Raw genomic sequence first — 21,268 nt, 5'->3', positions numbered from 1 at the left:
TGACTGGCTGTATTATGCCCCAGATGGAGGCAGGATGCGAGAGTCATCCCTCCAAGGGGGCTGCTGTGTGCGTGACTGCATTCCTGATCCTCTTAATCAGTGTCCAGGGTGTCTAAATATTGTTGTCCTTAATAGCAATCCTGCTGTATTAACCCCTCCCATTCCCATCACCACTTTCACCCCCAAAGGATCCCTAAAGCTCCTGACAGATGGACTCTTGGGGGGTCATTAGTGGTGTGAATATGGCGGCTGCCCTATGCCAACAAGAGGGGCAATATCCCCACATGACAACTGCCCAGCTCTTGGTTTGCCATATCCCAGCTGTTGCTCCCCACATAGGCTCCAACTTCTGCTGGCGCCAGTGTGTGCTCAACCCACCTCTGCCCCCGGCCCCACCCCAACTCCACCCCTGACCCGCTCAATAATTGATTATACACCTTAACCAGCATTTCATAGATTCATAGATTCATAGATACTAAGATCAGAAGGGACCATTCTGATCATCTAGTCCGACCTCCTGCACAGCGCAGGCCACAGAATCTCACCCACCCACTCCTATGAAAAACCTCACCTATGTCTGAGCTATTGAAGTCCTCAAATCGTGGTTTAAAGACTTCAAGGAGCAGAGAAGTCTCCCTCAAGTCAACCATGCCCCATGTTACAGAGGAAGGCGAAAAACCTCCAGGACCTCTCCAATCTGCCCTGGAGGAAAATTCCTTCCCGACCCCAAATATGGTGATCAGCTAAACCCTGAGCATATGGGCAAGATTCACCAGCCAGATACTACAGAAAATTCTTTCCTGGGTAACTCAGATCCCATCCATCTAATATCCCATCTCAGGGGATTAGGCCTATTTACCCTGAATATTTAAAGATCAATTACTTACCAAAATCACATTATCCCATCATACCATCTCCTCCATAAACTTATCGAGTAGAATCTCAAAACCAGATAGATCTTTTGCCCCCACTGCTTCCCTTGGAAGGCTATTCCAAAACTTCACTCCTCTGATGGTTAGAAACCTTCGTCTAATTTCAAGTCTAAACTTCCTGGTGGCCAGTTTATACCCATTTGTTCTTGTGTCCACATTGGTGCTGAGCTGAAATAATTCCTCTCCCTCTCCTGTATTTATCCCTCTGATATATTTATAGAGAGCAATCCTATCTCCCCTCAACCTTCTTTTAGTTAGGCTATACAAGCCAAGCTCCTTAAGTCTCCTTTCATAAGACAAGTTTTCCATTCCTCGGATCATCCTAGTAGCCCTTCTCTGTACCTGCTCCAGTTTGAATTCATCTTTTTTAAACATTGGAGACCAGAACTTCACACAGTATTCTAGGTGAGGTCTCACCAGTGCCTTGTATAATGGTACTAAAACCTCCTTATCCCTACTGGAAATGCCTCTCCTGATGAATCCCAAAACCACATTAGCTTTTTTCACAGCCATACCACATTGGCAGCTCATAGTCATCCTATGATCAACCAATACTCCAAGGTCCTTCTCCTCTTCTGTTACTTCTAATTGATGCGTCTCCAACTTATAACTAAAATTCTTGTTATTAATCCCTAAATGCATAACCTTACATTTCTCACTATTAAATTTCATCCTATTACTATTACTCCAGTTTACAAGGTCATCCAGATCCTCCTGTATAATATCCCGATCCTTCTCTGAATTGGTAATAACTCCCAGCTTTGTATCATCTGCAAACTTTATTAGCACACTCTCACTTTTTGTGCCAAGGTCAGTAATAAAAAGATTAAATAAGATTGGTCCCAAAACCGATCCCTGAGGAACTCCACTGGTAACCTCCCTCCAACCTGACAGTTCGCCTTTCAGTAGGACCCGTTGCAGTCTCCCCTTTAACCAATTCCTTATCCACCTTTCGATGTTCATATTGATCCCCATCTTCTCCAATTTAACTAATAATTCCCCATGTGGCACGGTATCAAATGCCTTACTGAAATCCAGGTAAATTAGATCCACTGCATTTCCTTTATCTAAAAGATCTGTTACTTTTTCAAAAAAGGAGATTAGATTGGTTTGGCACGATCTACCTTTTGTAAAACCATGTTGTATTTTGTCCCATTTACCATTGACTTCAATGTCCTTAACTAATTTCTCCTTCAAAATTTTTTCCAGGACCTTGCATACTACAGATGTCAAACTAACTGGCCTGTAGTTACCCGGATCAGTTTTTTTTCCTTTCTTAAAAATAGGAACTATATTAGCAATTCTCCAATCATTCGGTACAACTTCTGAGTTTACAGATTCATTAAAAATTCTTGCTAATGGGCTTGCAATTTCAGGTACCAATTCCTTTAATATTCTTGGATGAAGATTATCTGGGCCCCCCAATTTAGTCCCATTAAGCTGTTTGAGTTTTGCTTCTACCTCAGATATGGTAATATCTACCTCCATATCCTCATTCCCATTTGTCATGCTACCATTATCCCTAAGATCCTCTTTAGCCTTATTAAAGACTGAGGCAAAGTATTTGTTTAGATATTGGGCCATGCCTAGATTATCTTTAACCTCCACTCCATCCTCAGTGTTTAGCAGTCCCACTTCTTCTTTCTTAGTTTTCTTCTTATTTCTATGGCTATAGAACCTTTTACTACTGGTTTTAATTCCCTTTGCAAGGTCCAACTCTACTCGACTTTTAGCTTGTCTCACTTTATCTTTACATGTTCTGACCTCAATAAGGTAGCTTTCCTTGTTGATCCCTCCCATCTTCCACTCCCTGTATGCTTTCTGCTTCTTCTTAATCACCTCTCTAAAATGCTTGCTCATCCAGCTTGGTCTACAACTCCTTCCTATGAATTTTTTCCCCTTTCTTGGGATACAGGCTTTCGATAGCTTCTGCAGCTTTGATTTAAAGTAATCCCAGGCCTCCTCTACCTTTAGATCCATAAGTTCTTCAGTCCAATCCACTTCCCTAACTAATTTCCTTAATTTTTGAAAGTCAGCCCTTTTGAAATCAAAAACTCTAGTTGCAGTTTTATTTTTGTTAATCCTTCCGTTCAGTTTGAACTGAATTAACTCATGATCACTTGAGCCAAGATTATCCCTTACAACCATTTCTTCTGTGAGGTCCTCTCTACTCACCAAAATTAAATCTAAAATGGCATCCCCTCTAGTCGGTTCAGCAACTACTTGGTGAAGGAATCCATCAGCTATCGCATCTAGGAAAATCTGATCCCTATTATTATTACTAGCACTGGTCCTCCAGTCTATATCTGGGAAGTTAAAGTCTCCCATGATCACGCAGTTTCCATTAGTATTTACTTGATTAAAAACATTAAAAAGGGCTCTATCCATATCCAAATTAGATCCCGGAGGTCTATAGCACACCCCAAGCACCATCGTAGGCTTTACTACTTATCTTCCCCAATGTAATTTTTGCCCAGACGGATTCTGTTTTATCCATTGCATCGCTTCTTATTTCTTTACATTCTACCTCATCACTGATATACAATGCTACTCCACCATCTTTACCTTTGTTTCTGTCTTTCCTAAAGAACACATACCCTTCAATACCTGTAGTCCAGTCATGACTACTATTCCACCATGTTTCTGTTATCCCTATAATATCTGGTTTCACTTCCTGCACCAGTAGCTCTAGTTCCTCCATTTTGTTACCTAGGCTCCTTGCATTGGAGTACAAACATCTCAATTTTTGCTGTTTGGCCTCGCTCACATTTTGTACCCTATTAGGCACAGTCATTCTACAGCCAGTATAACATATTAGACTAGTATCCACACCGTCCTCGCTCCTTATATACATTCTCCTACCCACGGCTGTATCCTTTCTTACTTCGTCTTCTTCCCTCTCAATGCTGGCGTGGAGATTACCTGGACATCTCCCAACCATCTCTCCCAAATTCCTAATTTAAAGCTCTCTTTATCAGTTGTGCCAGCCTTGATCCTAGAAGTCTATTTCCTTCCCTACTCAGATGAAGTCCATCCCGAGAGAACTGTCCTCTGTCCGTGAATGCCTTCCAGTGGCCATACATCCCAAAGCCCTCCTTTTAGCACCACTGCCTAAGCCATCTGTTGACAGTCATAATCTTGTCACACCTTTGTTGCCCTTCTGTAGGAACAGGAAGGATCCCACTAAAGATCACCTGAGCCTCAATTTCCTTAAGCGACTTCCCCAGCCTAGCATAGTCTCCCTTAATACTTTCCAGTGAGAATCTAGCCGTATCATTTGTTCCCACATGAAGGATAATTAGGGGATTCTTTCCCGCTCCCTTTAGGATCCTTTTCAACCTCAGGTCTACATCCCGTATCTTAGCACCCGGAAGACAGCACACCCTTCTATTCTCTGGATCAGCTCTAGTTACAGGCCTGTCTATTCTTCTCAATAAAGAGTCCCCGATCACATAGACCTGCCTTTTCCTGGTGACAGTGCTATTCTCCAGTCTCTCCCCTGTTCCCTCTGGCTGCAAGTTCTTTCCATTCCTATTTTCCCTTATAATCCTCTTCAACCCATCCTGTATCCCCCTGGGGTTCATATTTGGTGTAGTCTCCCTTGACTCTTCCCCTTTTCCTATAGGACTAGCCTCTCTTCTCTTCTTCCTTACCCTTCCACCTTCAACAAGTACCTGCTGAGCCCCTTCTTCATTTTCCAACTCTGCAAACCTGTTCCTAAGCTCTATTTCTCCTTCACTAGCCCATCTTTTCCTCTGCCTGGTTCTTTTAGTCACATGCTTCCACTGACCACTTTCCTCACCCAGTCTCCCCTCAAAATTCCCCAGCCCTGCTTCCATCTGTAAGTTTGAGCTTTTCCCTTCAGATACCTCATATCTTTGCTCCATCATCTGCTCAAACCTCTTCCTAAACTCAACCAGACTTTCCACCTGCATCTCCAGACCTCGGATCTTTTCCTCCATCAGCTCTATCAAACGGCATTTCATGCAGAAAAAACTCTTACCAGGTCCCCCCTCCGGGATCATGGACATACCACAGCTTCCACATCCAGTCATCCTCAATGTGTCTTCCACTACAGGAGTCACTCCCACAGCTGCCTCCGTATCTGTCATAGCCTTCCCACCTAAATCTTGTTAATCTGGGAAACACAAGCCACACCAAAAAGACCCCCCCCCAGCAAAAGCAAACCCCAAACAAGCACCACAATACAAACTCCCCTTTCAAACTCCCATTCAAACTCCCCTGTTTACAGCTCTGTTTGCTAGCTCCTGTGCCGCTGCAGCTGTCTGACGTGCTGATTTGTTGAAGTGCTAAACCAGATTTTGACACCACTTTGGCAGGTGCAGAGAGAACATTTTCTTCCTTTTAGTTTATTCAGCTAATTCAATTCAATGATTAAGAACATAAGAGTAGCCATACTGGGTCAGACCAAAGGTCCATCTAGCCCAGTATCCTGTCTTCCAACAGTGGCCAATGACCGGTGTCCCACAAGTAATGAACGCAACTGGTAATCATCACGTGATCCATCTCCTGTTGCCCATTCCCAGTTTCTGGCAAACAGAGGCTAGGGACATTAGTTCATTCAATGTTAAGAAAATGATTAGGAGTTGAAAAAGCAAGAAAACTTTTTATCCCTTCTTCCAATCTATGAATACAAATGAGGTGTCACAGGGTGAGATTTACTAGTTCTGAAATTTTGAAGGGCAGAGTGACCAGAAACAATCAGTTCAGTTCACTACCTACAGATCACACTTCCTTTGTTTAATAAGTCTGTTGTTTATCAAAACAGTTCTTGCATTAAAACTTTTTTCCACTCCTCATGTACCCATCACGTTGAAGGTAGTTTTATTTTACTCATAAAAAAGTGCTGGTTTTGTGCAGTTGTAACTGAATTCCAGTTTCCAGCCAAATACAGCTGGACACAAATCACGAGTAAAATATTAATCATCTAGTAAATAAGAAATGCTTCATTCTGCATTTTCTAACACAAGAAAAAAGTACAAAGAATCTAAATGTATGTTAACTAATTGCTCAAATAAATGTTTATAGATATAGTATAACCAACCAGTTAGCAAAAACAAGTACTAAATTTAATATACAGACTACATTTAATTATGTATCAACAGGTTTTAATGGGTACCAACCAATGAGAATCAACCTTCCTTTTAGGACAGTAACTAAAAAGTTAAAATGCAAAGTGAGATTAAAACTGATCAGTAAAATCAAGGTTTCAGTGATTTCAATTACTTTTATTTTAATCAGCAAAAACAACGAGGAGTCCTTGTGGCACTTTAGAGACTAATAAATTTATTTGGGCCATCTTCCGTGGCCTAAAACCCACTTCATCAGATGCATGGAGAGGAACATAAGTAGGGAGGTATAAATACACAGCATATGAAAAGATGGGAGTTGCCTTACCAAGTGAGGGGTCAGTGCTAACAGGCCAATTCAATTTGAGTTGGAAGTAGGCAATTCTCAACAGTTGACAAGAAGGAGTGGAAATCACTTCTGTAGTTTTAATTAGGCCAATGTAAACAAGGTGGCCTGTTTCAATCAGTCCACCCTGGAATAAAGCCACTGATTATTCCCTGGAAAAGAGAGACAGAGATGGGGCAATTTCCACAGATATACACCCAGGGGGACCCATGTCAATCAGTCCTGGATTAAAGCAGTCCCAGCAGGTTTGTAAAAGCCTCCAAGATGCTCAATTTCCCACAGATGTATTTCCCTTCTGAGAACTATAGACTAGAATGTAACAGACCACTTCAAGGTGGTATAGAACTAACCCCAGTCCTCTTAGTGCTTCAGATAATTGGGGAAGTAAAATTTGTCAACACAGTTTTTCAACTTTATATAATGTATTAAGTGAACAAAATAAAGATGCGTTGAAAAGGAAATAAGCATATTAATAAGAGACTAATAAAGAAGTCCAGTTAATAACAGAATGATTCATAATAATGTGAATCAACCATTAATTATTAGCTGAATCAGATCAATATATCAGACCATTCCCATGTGGACTCTAGCAATCTGGCATGGCAGCAGTTCATTTAACTATCAGCCCAGGCAATAGGGAGTTTTGCCAATTAGGTCTAAGCTTGTATTCCAGCCAAAGGCTTGATGCAGAAGAGAAGGAACCAACCCTCAAGACACAGCTAATGTGTGGACCATAATTTAAAATGCTAGCAATAAACTGTTTTTGCCTAGATTTCATGTTTAGATGATCCGTTTATTCACTGAGTGAGCAGCATCGGACCCAGGAAGCTCAGCCACTGAGCAGAGAGAGAAAGCAAGCAGCCTCCCGTCCCTTAGCAATACACAGAGCCCTCTAATAGCAACTCTGTATTGCTGTGGGATTTTAGAAGCTGCTGTGCCCCACCACAGAGGTGGCTGCATTAGGGATCCCTGAGCCTCAGTGGCTGTTAACCAGCTGCCATACCCCACTTCAGAGCTACTTGCCCACTAGTTACCACAGATCTTCTCTTTCTGCAAGCCACTGGTTGTTTCTCTCTGTTTTCCCGGTCACTGACCCCTGCTCTGGGCTCCCCTGCAGTCTGGACCTTATCTCCTCCTCCTTATCGTGGAGCCCAGCTGGGTTGGTGCTCTCAGGATAAATAATCCCCCAGTGACTGCTCCCTGGCTGTTATTCCAGCATCAGAAGACTCCTGAGGTCTCCCATTCCCCTTCAGGCTGAGCTTTGAAACACACAGAGAGAGGCGCAACCTGCAACTGGAGAACTAGGAAGGTGAGTGTTTGATTTCCACCAGCTCTTAGACAGGCACCCTAGGTCCAAACGGTTTAACGACGTCTCAGAAAGACTGAAACTGGAATCTCTCTCTTCCCCTCCTAAACCAATTCCCCCTCCCCTTACACAGCCTTTCAAGCTGCTTTAAGGGCTGGAAATAGAATAGTTTCTAAATCCCAGCTCCCTTGCTCTACCCTACTAGACTCCACTCCCACCCAAGAGCTAGAACCCAGGAATCTGGGTTTCCAGCCTCCCCCCATCTCCAATCCATTACCCCACACTCCATTCCCAAAACCAGGATTAGAACCCAGGAGTCCTGTCTCCCAATCCCCCCTACTCTAACCCATTAGACTCCCCTTCCCAAGCTGCGATAGAATCAGGAGTGCTGATTAATATTCCCCTTACCTGTAACCTCAACACCAAACCATCCTCCCTCTCCGCCCAAAGCTAGGGTTCAAGACACAATACGGATACCTGCACTGTACACTGGGAGTCAGGACTCGTGGTTTCTATCCCTGGCTTTGGGAGGGGAGATGGGGCGAGAGCAGGAATTTCCTTCCCCCCTGCCCGCACCATGGTCAACAACTAGCGCAGTGTTGCCAATTTAGTTGTTTTCCAACTAGATCTAGATGTTTTAAAACTTTTCTAGTTGGAAAAAAATTCCATGTAGTTGTTGGTTGGAAATTTGAATTGAAATTGAAACATTAATACACACTTTAAAGGTATACATATGATAAACTATTTGTGTCTGAAAAAAGCATAATACGTTTGAAAAGTATGAACACTGACAAACTTCCGCACACAGCTGTCAGCACATTCATTCTGGGGATGTTGGCCCACCTAATAATTTCAAATGAAGATTTCTAAACACCAGTAAATCATCAGAAATTCAAACGCTGATGTTTACTGGTGTTTTATAATGTTTAAAATGTGGGGCTGGAAGTTAGCGCTGAATCGCCTTGCCCATGAAAACGTACAGCTCATCTTCACCCTCACGGTCTCACCCCTCGGCCCTCACCCCCCTGGAAATTCAAATACCCCCTCTAATTTCAATTCTCAGGGGAAAATGCAGAGAGAGAGAGACATGCTTTTGAGCCCCACAGAACTCTTCTTCAGGGCTGGGAGAGGATCTCACAGCTAAATGCAAATTGGAACAGATTGTTTAGCTTATGTAGTTAACCCATATTGTAAGGGACCATTCAAGGTAGAGTGACCTTATAACACCTCATAGGACAAAAGGGGAGTTAGTGGGTTACAGACTGTTGTAATAAGCCATAAATCCAGTGTGTCTGGTCAGTCCATGATTTTTAGTGTCTAGCAGAGTAATGAATTTAAGCTCCCAGGCTTGTCTTTTGGAAGTTTTGTTCAGGTTTCCTTTGAGGAGGAGGACTGATAGGACACATGGGGGAGTCAATTATTTTTTGTCAAGGTCCAAATTTCTTGGTCAAGCAAGGGATTGTCAAGGTCCAGACTCCAGAGAAAATAATAAAACAACAACAACAATAATAAGTAAATAAAAAGATTTCAGGATCCATTTTAAAGCATCTGGTAGTCTGGATTTGGCCTGCAGTCTGCCTATTGACTACTGCTGGGTCAGATATACAGTGATCGCTTTGTGACAAGGGTTCACCCACAGGTGATAATTGGGACTGACAAAGCTACAGTTACATTGCATAAACCTGGTTTGAGGGAGACAGACTCCTCCACACTGTGCCCAGTAGCGGAGGGGAAAGGTGCACTCAGTTACAGAGTAAGGAACTTTAATCCCTACTTCTTCTACACAATGCTCTTAACGCACCTCTGAGCATCATAGCCCTGGTTCACCAATTCCTCCCACCCCAATTTTAGGGGAGCTATAAACTAGCATTTGCCCATTTTTCCCCCAGTTATGTTAGCTGTAACTAGACATCTGTCAGGTTGGAGATCCCAAGGGTTGGAAGAGGGGTTCCCAGGTCCGATCCACCAATATTCCCTCCAGAGTTAGTCCCTGGAACAAGCACCACACTTAACAACAGCGTGACTCCATTACCTAAGCCAGGAGCAGAGCCAGGTCAGGATCTCTAGCAGGGGTTACACAGATTTGGCACAGCATACAGTCAACTGGCTCTTCTCTCCCACCCATGTTGTCTAGACAAGCACAGACTCCAGCATTGGCATTGGCTCCATGCCAATGTAATACCCGCCCCAACAGTCCAACCTCTCTGTGCACTCTGGTCTGGCTGGCAGTGAGTGAGCTGTAGCTCACGAAAGCTTATGCTCTAATAAATTTGTTAGTCTCTAAGGTGCCACAAGTACTCCTTTTCTTTTTGCGAATACAGACTAACACGGCTGCTACTCTGAAACCTATGTTAGTTATGTAACCCTTCTGCCCATCAGAGCTGGCAGCAACAAGGGCCGGGTTCAGTATCTAGGAGTTCCATTCCAATAACACAATGCAAAACCGGCTCGAGCCCCCATCCAGTGACCTGGGACAAATATATACCACCCCCGCTGGGCGCCTCCAAGAGGCAATACTTCCCCTCTCGCAAGCACATAGTCTGAGTGTAGCAGAATGCCTTTTAATAACAGAGAGAAACAATTTGGCATTATATTGGGGAAACACCACCAACAGGATTCATAACACAACCCCTGAGCAAAAAACCCACCCCAAGCAAATTGGGGCATGTCGTTTTCCTTTAGTTCTTGAGTCCAGTAACCCAAAATCACCCAAAGGTCCAATGACCCAAAAGTCTCTGTCCCTGGTCAGGGCAGCCCCAGAGTTCGAAAGTTTATCTGCAGAGTTTTACCTCCCAACCTGGGTGGAGATGGGTGGGGAAGGGGTTAAGGGGCACCTTACATGGTCCAAAGCTGATTGCCCCACCTTTCCATGGGGCTCCGCTCTGCCAGCCGCCCCCATGAGCTGCTCCAGGCATCTGACAAACTGCTCTGCTCCACCAGCCACTCTGCTCTGCCAGCCGTCCCACAAACTGCTCCGCTCCACCAGCTGCTCTGCTCTGCCAGCTGTCCGCAGTATATTTTCAGGTTTCAGAGTAGCAGCCGTGTTAGTCTGTATTCGCAAAAAGAAAAGGAGTACTTGTGGCACCTTAAAGACTAACAAATTTATTTGAGCATAAGCTTTCGTGAGCTACAGCTCACTTCATCGGATGCATCCGATGAAGTGAGCTATAGCTCACGAAAGCTTGTGCTCAAATAAATTTGTTAGTCTCTAAGGTGCAACAAGTATATTTTCAGGCTCCCCAACTACTTAACACAACACTCAGAGATTTCAGCTCTTAGTCAGTTGAGCTGTTTTGTGATTTCAGCTTGTAGCAGGGCACCGCACAAATTCACATCAAGGAGAACTAGGAAAACCCAGGTCCCTACAAGAACCAAACATCCACTATTTTGCAATAACACCTTTAATCAGAAAGAGGCCACATTATCTGCTTTCCCCGCTAACACAAGGTGGCTCTTTTTGTCCAGGGGTAGTGTTCCCCTGGATCTCCTGGGACCAAACCAACCTGACCTATCCTGAACAAAATCTCCTGGTTTCTGTGCCATGCTGTGCCCAACACAGGGCTAAACCATTCTTCTTCTTCTGCCAATATGCTCATTGGGTTAGGTGGAGCTGTATTGATACAGGGATTAGTTGCAGTAAGTGGCCAGAGCATGCACTGGCATCAGAGAAGAGCCAGGGCTGCAGTTAGAGGGATTCCCCTTTTTATAATTAGGGTGATGCGGTGTCCCTATAGACACTGCCTTACTTACCCCCCCTCCTGTTGGCTGCCATCCTTGTCAGTCTCAGGGCTGTCTCTGGCTCAGAGCAACAGCTGGAGCCCTGAAATTTACAAGAATGTCAATTTCACGCTGGTAGGCTCCCTGCTGTGAAATTGAGCCTGTGGTGGGCTCACAGCTGCCCCCCGCCAGCTGTCAGCTAGGCACTGAAGGCTCCCCACCTTCTGAGCCTGGTGCAGAGCTCAATTTCACAGCAGTGAAATAGACATTCTTGTCAATTTCATAGTTCCAGCTGTGAGTCCCCCACTGCTGCTCTGAGCAGAAGGCAGCTGGAAAATTCACTGCTGGTAGGCTCCCTGCTGTGAAATCGAGCCTGTGCAGGGAGTGGCCAGGGGGCTCCAGCTGTGAGCCCTTTGTGGCTGTCAGTGTCCCACAATGCTCCACTTCAGCCAGTGTAAGCGTTCCTGGTGAGGATATGCACCACCAGCAGAAGGAGGGTGTGGACACCCAGATCCCATTGAATTATTGTGGAAGCTGTAACTCAACCTAAATTAAGTTGAGCTAATTTTGTAGTGGAGACAATACCTCTAGGTGTGCATGAGGATTTAAAAAAAAACTCAGAGTTGCAGGGCTGCTATTATGGCTGTGAGAGGCACCTCCCCAAGCTGATGCTTCACTAGGTGTGTTGGGAAGGTGGAGGAATATTAAAAACGTGTCTCCCCTGTGACGGGTTGGATCACAGAAACCCCCTGGGGGCTGCCACCTGATGTGCCAAGACTTCTGCTCCTGCTTTCCTGCCCAGTCAGCTTAGGACTTCAGTCCCCTACCTGGTTTGAGCCAGACCCGCTAGCCTGCTGCAAACCCAGACCCAGGTCTGAACCACGTTCCCTAACAGCTGTAGGCTTAACTGAAAGCAGCTTACAGAAGTGTTCCTGTCTTTAACATTCAGATGCCCAACTCCCAATGGGGTCCAAACCCCAAATAAATCCATTTTACCCTGTATAAAGCTTATACAGGGTAAACTCATGAATTGTTCGCCCTCTATAACACTGACAGAGAGATATGCACAGCTGTTTCCCCACCTCCCCAGGTATTAATACATACTCTGTGTTAATTAATAAATAAAAAGTGATTTTATTAAATACAGAAATAGGATTTAAGTGGTTCCAAGTAGTAACAGACAGAACAAAGTGAATTACCAAGCAAAATAAAACAGAACACGCAAGTCTATGTCTAATCAAACGGAATACAGATAAAATCTCACCCTTAGAGATGTTTCAATAAGTTTCTTTCACAGACTGGACACCTTCCTAGTCTGGGCACAATCCTTTCCCCTGGTACAGCCCTTGTTCCAGCTTAGGTGGTAGCTAGGGGATTCTTCATGGTGGCTCCCTCTCGTTCTGTTCCACCCCCTTATTTGGCTTTGGCACAAGGCGGGAATCTTTTGTCTCTCTGGGTCCCCCCGCCCCCCTTCAAATGGAAAAGCACCAGGTTTAAGATGGATTCCAGTTCGGGTGACATGATCACATGTCACTGTAAGACTTCATTACCCACTTGCCAGCACACATGTATACAGGAAGACTTACAAATGAAATAGAGCCATCTACAGACAATTGTTCTGGTTAATGGGAGCCTTCAAGATTCCAAAACACCATTAATGGCCCACACTTTGATAATTACAATAGGCCCTCCAAGTTATATTTTATATTTCTAGTTTCAGATACAAGAGTGATACATTTATACAAATAGGATGACCACACTCAGTAGATTATAAGATTTGTAATGATACCTTACAAGAGACCTTTTGCATGAATCATATTCTAGTTACATTATGTTCACACTCATTAGCATATTTTAATAAAATCATATGGAGTGAATCACAACCCCTTTCTCACACCCCTCTTGCTGTTAGTGCCCACCAGATGCCCACACCTGCACTAGCATTCACACACTGCAATGCACCATTTCTGCCCTCTTTCTGTGCATCTCTCCCAGTTTCCCTGGGGGTAGTTTAGGCTAACCGAAAGTGGTGGCTCACAGAGAATCCCTAGAACAAGAAGGAAAGGATAGGACACCTGTCAAGTCCTTGCCGGTTTGTCTTCAGTTGGCAAAGTGGATGTGCCTCTTGCTAGTACACGTTAGCTAAATTTGGCCTATATACCACTCCCTCCTGCCGCTTGGGCTAAGGGGAGGTGGTGGGGCTGGGAGGAATGCCTGCTCCAGTTAGAGACAGCAAGGGATGGAGAGTGGAGATCTGGAGTCCCTTCCTCAGATCTGCACCATGGCAAGCTCGGAGAGGTGGTGGAGTGGCCCTTTAATCTCGATGAGGGGGGTCTCTGCTGAATGAGAACCCCCTCTGGAGATGGTACAGCCTCAGGCAATAGATCATGGCAGAAGGTGCTCCCAATCACTCCCCTCTTCCAGTCTCAGGGTGAAGATTATGTGCAGAGGTGCTGACTTCCCCAGTTCCCAAGGGGTGCTCAACCCCTGCTCTGCCCCAGGCCCTGCCCCCACTCCACTCCTTCCCCCAGCCCTGCCTCTTCCCACCCCCTCCCCTGCCTCTTCCTGCCCCTGCTCCTTCCCATCCTGTGCCTCCTGCACGCTGCTGAACAGCTGATCATGGTGGGCGGGAGGTGCTGGGAGGGAGTGGGAGGAGCTGATTGATGGGGCCTGCCATCAGGCCAAAGGGCTGGGGTGGGAGACGCTGATCTGCAGGGCTCCTGGTAGGTGCTGAGCATCCACTATTTTTTTTCCTATGGATGCTCCAGCCCCAGAGCACCCACAAAGTTGGCACCTATGGCTATGTGCTGGGTGCACTGGCTCCCAGGGTTTAGCACAGCTCCAGCAGCATTGCCTAGTGCTCCCTGGCAGAAATTCAGTGAGTGTATCCCAGTAGAGAACAAACTCATCCTAGCTGGCTCTCCTGCATGGCCGTGCTGGTGCCATTTTCAATGTCATAGAATTTAAGGCCACTAGATCACCTAGTCCATCCTCCTGTATATCACAGGCCACCAGCAGCCTCACATCAACCCCAGCAACTAGGATGGCCAAGTGTCTGGTTTGCAACCAGAAAGTCCGGTCGAAAAGGGGACCTGACGGTGTCTGGTCACTGTGGGCAGGGGAGGCAGGGTGGTGCTGACTCATCACCCGCGCCAGCCCCAACTCAGCCAGGGCTGCCTCCTGCCTGCATCCAGTGACTGCAGCTCTCAGCCCCGGCTCTGCAGGCGAATCTCTCCCGACCCACACAGGGATGGGAGGAGAGGGGAAAAGCAGTGAGCAATGGGGGGAGGGGAAAGAGGAGCAAATGGGGGGTGGGTCCTCAGAGGGAAGAAGCAGGGAGGGGAGGTTCTAGCACTCCTGCTGGAGTGTCCGGTTTTTAAATATTACAAAGTTGGCAACCCTACACAACTGAAACAAGCCCAGAGTCAAGGAGAGCCATAGGAGGCTAGACTGTTATGTGCCACAAGCAGACAAGAGGAGGGGCTGAGGAGCAGCAGTGCTGGAGGCATGATTTAATGGGATATACTCAGATGATCCAGGCATGCAATGGGACAGTGTGTCCCTCCCATGTCATCCTGGCCCCACATCACCCGCCGGGCTTTATGTCTCTCAGCTAATACTGACCCAACAAATAACTCCCTGTGGGTGGTTTCCCTTCCAGCTTCTGCCATGCTGGGACCCCTCCCTGCACTGCCCTGCCTGCTGCTGCTCCTCTCCCTGCTAGGCCCTGGTTCTGCCTCCGATGATGGCACTGTGGTGCTCACCAGCAGTGGTCCTGTCCGGGGCAAACACCTCTTAGCTGGCTCCAGCCCAGTCACCGCCTTCCTGGGCATCCCCTACGCCAAGCCCCCCGTGGGGCCCTTGCGCTTCAAGAAGCCAGTTCCCCACAAGCCTTGGAGGCATGTCCTGGAGGCCGCCAGCTATGGCAACTCCTGCCCCCAGCAAATGTTTTCTGGTTACCCTGGCAGTGCCATGTGGTTGCCTACCACACCACTTTCAGAGGACTGCCTCTTCCTCAACCTGTGGGTGCCTCAGCCCCAGTCCCCCGCATTAGTCCCCGTCCTCGTCTGGATCCACAGCGGGGGATTCTTCATCGGCACAGCCTCCCTTGACATCTATGATGGGCGCTTCTTAGCTGCCACTGAGAGCGTCATTGTGGCCTCCATGAACTACCGGCTGGGGGCGCTGGGCTTCCTCTCGCTACCACCAGCTGCCCCAGGAAATGCCGGCCTGTGGGACCAGCGCCTGGCACTGCACTGGCTGCAGAAGAATGCAGCCGCTTTCGGTGGGGACCCAGCACAGATGATGCTATTTGGCCAGAGCACTGGGGGAGCCTCGGTCGCCTTCCACCTCCTCTCACCGGGGAGCCGGCACCTCTTTGCCCGGGCTGCGCTGCAGAGCGGGGTCGCCAATGCACCTTGGGCTTCGTTGAACCCAAAGGAGGCCAGGGAGAGAGCCCGGGCACTCGGCCGACTGATGGGCTGTGGCAAGGGCAGTGACGGTGCTGTGGTAGACTGTCTGAAGAGGAAAGATTCGGAGGAGTTTGTCCAACACGATTTCACCATCACAAGAAACAAGAGGCTGGTTGATTTCCCCTTCTTGCCCACGGTGGATGGGGATTTCCTCCCTGATGAGCCATGGCGGCTGCTGGAGGCCGGGCACATCCACACCAAACCCATCCTCACCGGCATCACAGCCAATGAAGGCTCCATGTTCCTGATGTTCGGCGCTCCTGGATTCAGCCTGGGGAATGACAGCCTGATCGGCTGGGAGGAGTTGGTGGAGGGCTTAAGGTTCATGGTGCCGGGATTGCCAAATCGCTCTGTCCAGGCGGCAGCGCTGAGGTACAGCCAGGAGGGGAAGGGGCGCGGCCCAGCTCAGCACCGCTGGGCCATGAACCAAGCTGCCAGCGACTACCTCTTCTTGTGCCCCATGACTGAGCTGGCCGGGCGGCTGGCGAAGGCTGGGACCCCTGCGTACGTCTATTTCTTTGCACATCGCTCTTCTGGCTCGCTCTGGCCCCACTGGATGGGGGCAGTGCACACCACCGAGCTACTCTATCTCTTCGGGACCCTGGCGTCCAAGGGGGGAGCCAACCACACACACACGGAGATCGAGGCAGCGCTCAGCCGTAGGGTGATGCGGTACTGGGCGGAGTTTGCCAGGAGTGGGTAAGGCATACCACGGCATCCTCCCCTTCCCCTCTTCATAGTCCCCTGCCCCCCCAATGCCCCTCCCTTGCCCTCATATATTTGCCTGCCCCTTTTTCCCCCTCTTCCCACATTCATCTGCTCCCATCACTGTCTCTCCCTGCTCTCTGACAGCACAGTCATCCTCCGAGATGAGAGCCTGGCTTTTGTCCCATTAGCAACTCTGGGAACTAGTGGCCATCTTTACTAGAGTCAGCCTCAATGCACAGTCATGAAGGCAAGAGGGCATCCTTAACTGAGGGCATCCTAAGGTTTTCAGTCCCACAGAGATAAATGGTGGCCATTTGACTAAGGTGAATCTTGTCACTTCAGCCCCACTGAGAACAGAAGAAGGCAGCCATTTTTAAAAGACAACATTTTGGCCGTTGCCTCCTGAGTGTCCCTGGACCATAAGGAACTTTAAAAAAATAAGGTTGCCCTTGGTCCAAGATGGTAGCCAAAATTTGGGCCTTGCTGAGTTGTTTATGGTAGGAAGAAAAGTTGACTGTATGAGTTGGGTATTTCTTTGGTGGAATCCTGTTGATTTACAAAGCATGTGTGCAAAGTCATGGTGCCTGAACATAGCAGGAACAGAAAGCAGAGTTTCCTTGTTCACAATATCCAAGCATGTATCTCTAGCCAGTTCTGTGCCTCAAGAAGCTTGGACTCTGCTCCCTCTCAGGGCTATGCTACCAGCCTCTTTTCTGGCTTTTTCGTCCTGTCTGCTTCTGACACACCCTGATCCACCAATTAATACTCCAGCCCCTGAGTTTGCAATCAGTCCCAAGGAAACCCCTCTTATTCTCCCAGAGTTAATGCTCGATTCAGGTCTTCATATGTGGTCCAGTGCCTTGGGCGGTGGCTTCTGTTTGTTATCTCTAAACAAAAGGACATTTAATTGCTTCCTCACTTAATTTGAATGAAAGGTGGCTAGCATACACACCAACTTCACTGAGGTCTGTGATTGCCCATAGATCAGACACATGCTAGCACCCTCAGCATAACAACAACACTCTGTGTGTGTGTGTGTGTGTGTGTGTGTGTGTGTGTGTGTGTGTGAGAGAGAGGGGGGGGGAGGGAGAGGGAGAGGGAGAGAGAGAGAGAGAGGGACTCTGGTGCCCTCAGCGTATGGGGACAAATTGCCCCAGCTGCTTAGTGCCCTAGCAGCTAAGGTACATTTCCTTTCCTCTTTCCTGACCTGGCTGGCTCTTGCTGAATTCTTGCCCTAGGAGTCCCACAGGGACAGACAGGAGCAAGGGACACTGGCCCCTCTACAGTACCACGGAGCAGAACTTCTTCCACATCAGCAAGAATGAGTCTCGGGTCAAAGGGCCATTGCCCAAACGGCACTGCAGCTTCTGGGCACGTCTTGAGAGGATCTCCAGACCCAAGGGTAAGCGATGGTGCAGGGAAGGGGAAAGGCATCAGCTTCACTCACTCCACCAGGGGAGAAGGAGCCCTGAGCTGCCTGATGAGAAGCTCTGAGGGGGTCAGAAGGGCTGGGAAGGGCAGGCTATAAGGACAATGAAGAGTTGCAGAAGAATAAAATGCAGTCACTTCTTGGGAAAGGAGGGGGTGAGTATGGCAGCTTTTTAGCAGCCACCCAGCCAACACTGTACAGCTGTTCAGGACAAGAGGTGATGGGGAATCGCCTATTTAGCTGAAAACACATGGAGGGGAGGAGGGGGAGGTTATAGAGCAGGCAGAATACAATCTACAGCTGGTCAAACAAAACGTCAGGAAAAATAATCAACTTTTGTGGGAATTTTTTTATTCAGTTTTTAATTTTCCAAAATTGTTGTAAATGTAGTATTTCAGGGAGGAAAATCTTGAATTTTTCTAAACCAAACCTTTGGGGAGGGGGGGAATTTCCATTTTGAAATAATATGTTTGCCCACATTTTGACCATCTCTTTGTGGAAAAGGACAGGGTATGTGTGTGTGTGTTTGGTGGGGAAATATCCTTTTTCATTTGCCTATTTTAAAAGCCCTACAGCACAATTTTAAAAAAAAATCCAATTTAAAATACAGAATCGCAAGACTGTTTGAAGTCTAAATGAAAACGGGTGTAGTTTGAAACCGGTGATTCATAATTACACAGATGAAAGTTGACATGTGGTTTCATTTAGGACAGGGGTTCTCAACCTTTTTCTTTCTGAGCCCCCCTCCCCCCACCAACACGCTATAAAAACTCCACAGCCCAGCTAGGACACAATTGCTTTTCTGCATATAAAAGCCAGGGTCAGCGTTGGGGGGTAGCAAGCAGGACACTTGCCCAGGGCTCCACACCACAGGGGGCCCTTCTGAAGCTAAGTTGCTCAGGTTTTGGCTTCAGCCCTGGGTAGTGGGACTTTGGCTTTCTGCCCTGGGCCCTAGTGAGTCTAACACTGGCCAGGCTTGGTGGACCCCTGAAACCTGCTCGCGGCCCCCCAGCGGCCCCCGGAGCCCTGGTTGAGAACCACTGATTTCAGAAGCCCCATGGAAAGGCTGAAGTTTTGAAGTTTATGTTTGTTTGTTTTCCTCCTGAATGGGGAAAATCCCATTTTTCTGACTGGCTGTAATGGAATCAGTAGAGCTGTGATGTGCCCTGACGAATGGGAAAGTGACAGGGGATTTCTGCTCAGCCTGACTGGTTTCATGCCCCCTGTGAAACATGGACTACAGCAGCACTTCACCCTCTTACCCCAACAGCTTCTGCACTGCCGCCGAGAGAAGATCGCCCCCATCCACTCGTCCATCCCGCCATCCTGCACCACTTGGCCTTTTCTCTCCCATCCATGTACCTTGCAGATCCAGGCCCCACCTTGCTCTTATTCACAGCCCTTTGCTGCTATTAACAAGCTTGCTTTGTGTTGTGCAGGCCAACAGATCTCAGAAGCCTTGGGGGCGAATGGAGATCAGAACAAAGAAAGTCCCACGTGTGGGAAAATCTCACTGTCCGGGTGAAGGAATCTTGTGGCAGGACAGAGGATGACAGCACCGCCCCCGCATCTGTCTGTTCTCAGACCCCCCAGATCCATCCTCTGCAAACCTCATTGCTAAGTACATCTGGAGAGCACCCTGCCCTCTCTACTCTCAAACCACGTGCTTCTGTCAGCAAAGGAGACCACCCTTTGGGGGAGCAGTAATCTCTCTCTTATCCTCTCGATGGGCCCATGATCACACCCACTGAGCCAGGCTCTCATATGCCCCAGAGTGTGTCCACTCCTGGACTCCAGCCCCAGGAGGAGTCAAACCCTTTCTCAAATCATGACTCTCAGCAAATTACACCCCAGAGAACTGCCATCCATTTCCCCCATCCACCTCATGCACCTCTGGGGTCATGACACACACACACACACACACACACACACACACTCTCTCTCTGCTGCTAATTGGTTCATTAACAAGGACCACACCAATGAACTGGCCAACCATCCAAAGCTTTCTGCTGAACCCCAAGTGGATTAAAGAATTTTCAGCCTGGAGCTACTCTCCTTCCATGTGAGATCTTTTCTAGCTAGGAGTGGGGTGGAGGTATGGGGGCACACAAGGGTGGGGGGGAGATGGGATACATGCTGCTGCTGGGGTTTGATTGGGCAAGTTACAGAGCCTGGAGTGCTTAAAACATGAACAATCTGGATCCACTCCCAGCAAGAACTGGGAACAGAACTCAGGTGTCCTGATTCTCAGCCACCTCTTCTCTAAACACTAGACACCACTTTCCTCCCAGAGTTGGGAGCAGAACACTGGAGTCCTGACTCCCAGGCCCCACTGCTCTAACTATTAGACACCACTCCTCTCCCAGAGCTCGTGATAGGATCCAGGAGTCCTGACTCCCAGCCCTCCCACTCTAACCACTAGATCCCTCTCCCCCAGCCAGATGTGATTGTGGGATCTCAGTGCAAGCCTTAAAAGGCTCTTCATTCTCAAATTTCCTGTGCTGTAAACATGAAAAAATAAGTTGGTCATACACAGGGCTTCTGTGTGTGACACACACACACACAGAGTGTGATTTGACCAAATTCAATTAGCTAACCTGTGGCAAAGCCAGGAAATGAGACCTAGATGAGGAGCCTTATGACCATTTGTTTTTAAACAAAGCAATCTTCCTAGAATGGTGCAGAATGAGAAAAGGTTATTAATGTATGTATTTATTTATTGACTACATTTCAGTAGTTGCTTCTGATCAATTTTGGCCATGCCCAAGTACAGGGGTGGCTAACCTGAGCCTGAGGAGCCAGAATTTACCAGTATACATTGCCAAAGACCCACAGTTATATGTCAGCAGCCCCACCCATCAAGTCCCCCCCACTCCCAGTGCCTCCTGCCCACTGATAGCCCTGCAGATCAGTGCCTCCCCCTCCCTCCCCGCACCTCCCAGTCAGCTGTTTCCTGGCATGTCAGAGGCTCTGGGGGGGAGGGGAGGGGGAGGAGTGAGGGCATGGCAGGCTCAGAGGAGGGGGTGGGAAGGAGTGGAGTGGGGGCAGGGCCTGTGGCAGAGCCAGGGGTTGAACAGTGAGCACTCCCCAGCACAGTGGAAAGTTGGCGCCTGTAGCTCCAGCCCCGGAGTTGGTGCCTGTACAAGGAGCCACATATTAACTTCTGAAGAGCCGCATGTGGCTCCAGACCCACAGGTTGGGCACCCCTGCCCAAGTAGATCAATACTGTTTGTGCTGTTATGGACATACGGACATATGGCAGCAGTCA

General features: G+C 47.7%; 3 protein-coding genes across 7 annotated transcripts in view; 1 reads left to right on the top strand and 2 right to left on the bottom strand.

Annotated features, from left to right (window-relative positions):
- LOC119842502 (zinc finger protein 251-like) overlaps positions 1–21,268 on the bottom strand; it is a 503,489-nt gene that overhangs the window by 58,815 nt on the left and 423,406 nt on the right. The window lies entirely within an intron of this gene.
- LOC119842468 (zinc finger protein 260-like) overlaps positions 1–21,268 on the bottom strand; it is a 61,558-nt gene that overhangs the window by 22,534 nt on the left and 17,756 nt on the right. The window lies entirely within an intron of this gene.
- LOC119842473 (acetylcholinesterase-like) overlaps positions 7,495–21,268 on the top strand; it is a 26,355-nt gene continuing 12,581 nt past the window's right edge. The window contains exons 1-5 of one of the 5 annotated variants that reach the window (XM_043496718.1): positions 7,505–7,677; positions 14,399–14,615; positions 15,053–16,562; positions 17,810–17,973; positions 19,440–20,292. In XM_043496718.1, the coding sequence (XP_043352653.1) occupies positions 15,061–16,562; positions 17,810–17,973; positions 19,440–19,525 (1,752 nt within the window). In that variant the 5' untranslated portion in view covers positions 7,505–7,677; positions 14,399–14,615; positions 15,053–15,060 and the 3' untranslated portion in view covers positions 19,526–20,292. Of the gene's footprint in view, positions 7,678–14,398; positions 14,616–15,052; positions 16,563–16,715; positions 17,606–17,809; positions 17,974–19,152; positions 20,293–21,268 lie in introns of those variants that run through there. The other 4 variants (XM_043496720.1, XM_038370655.2, XM_043496721.1 and 1 more) reach the window with 4 other exon arrangements.

Source organism: Dermochelys coriacea, chromosome 14 (assembly GCF_009764565.3).
Source record: "Dermochelys coriacea isolate rDerCor1 chromosome 14, rDerCor1.pri.v4, whole genome shotgun sequence".
NCBI lineage: Eukaryota > Metazoa > Chordata > Testudines > Dermochelyidae > Dermochelys > Dermochelys coriacea.
The sequence above is the reverse complement of the archived record's forward strand: the minus strand, read 5'-3'. Positions and strand labels throughout refer to the sequence as shown.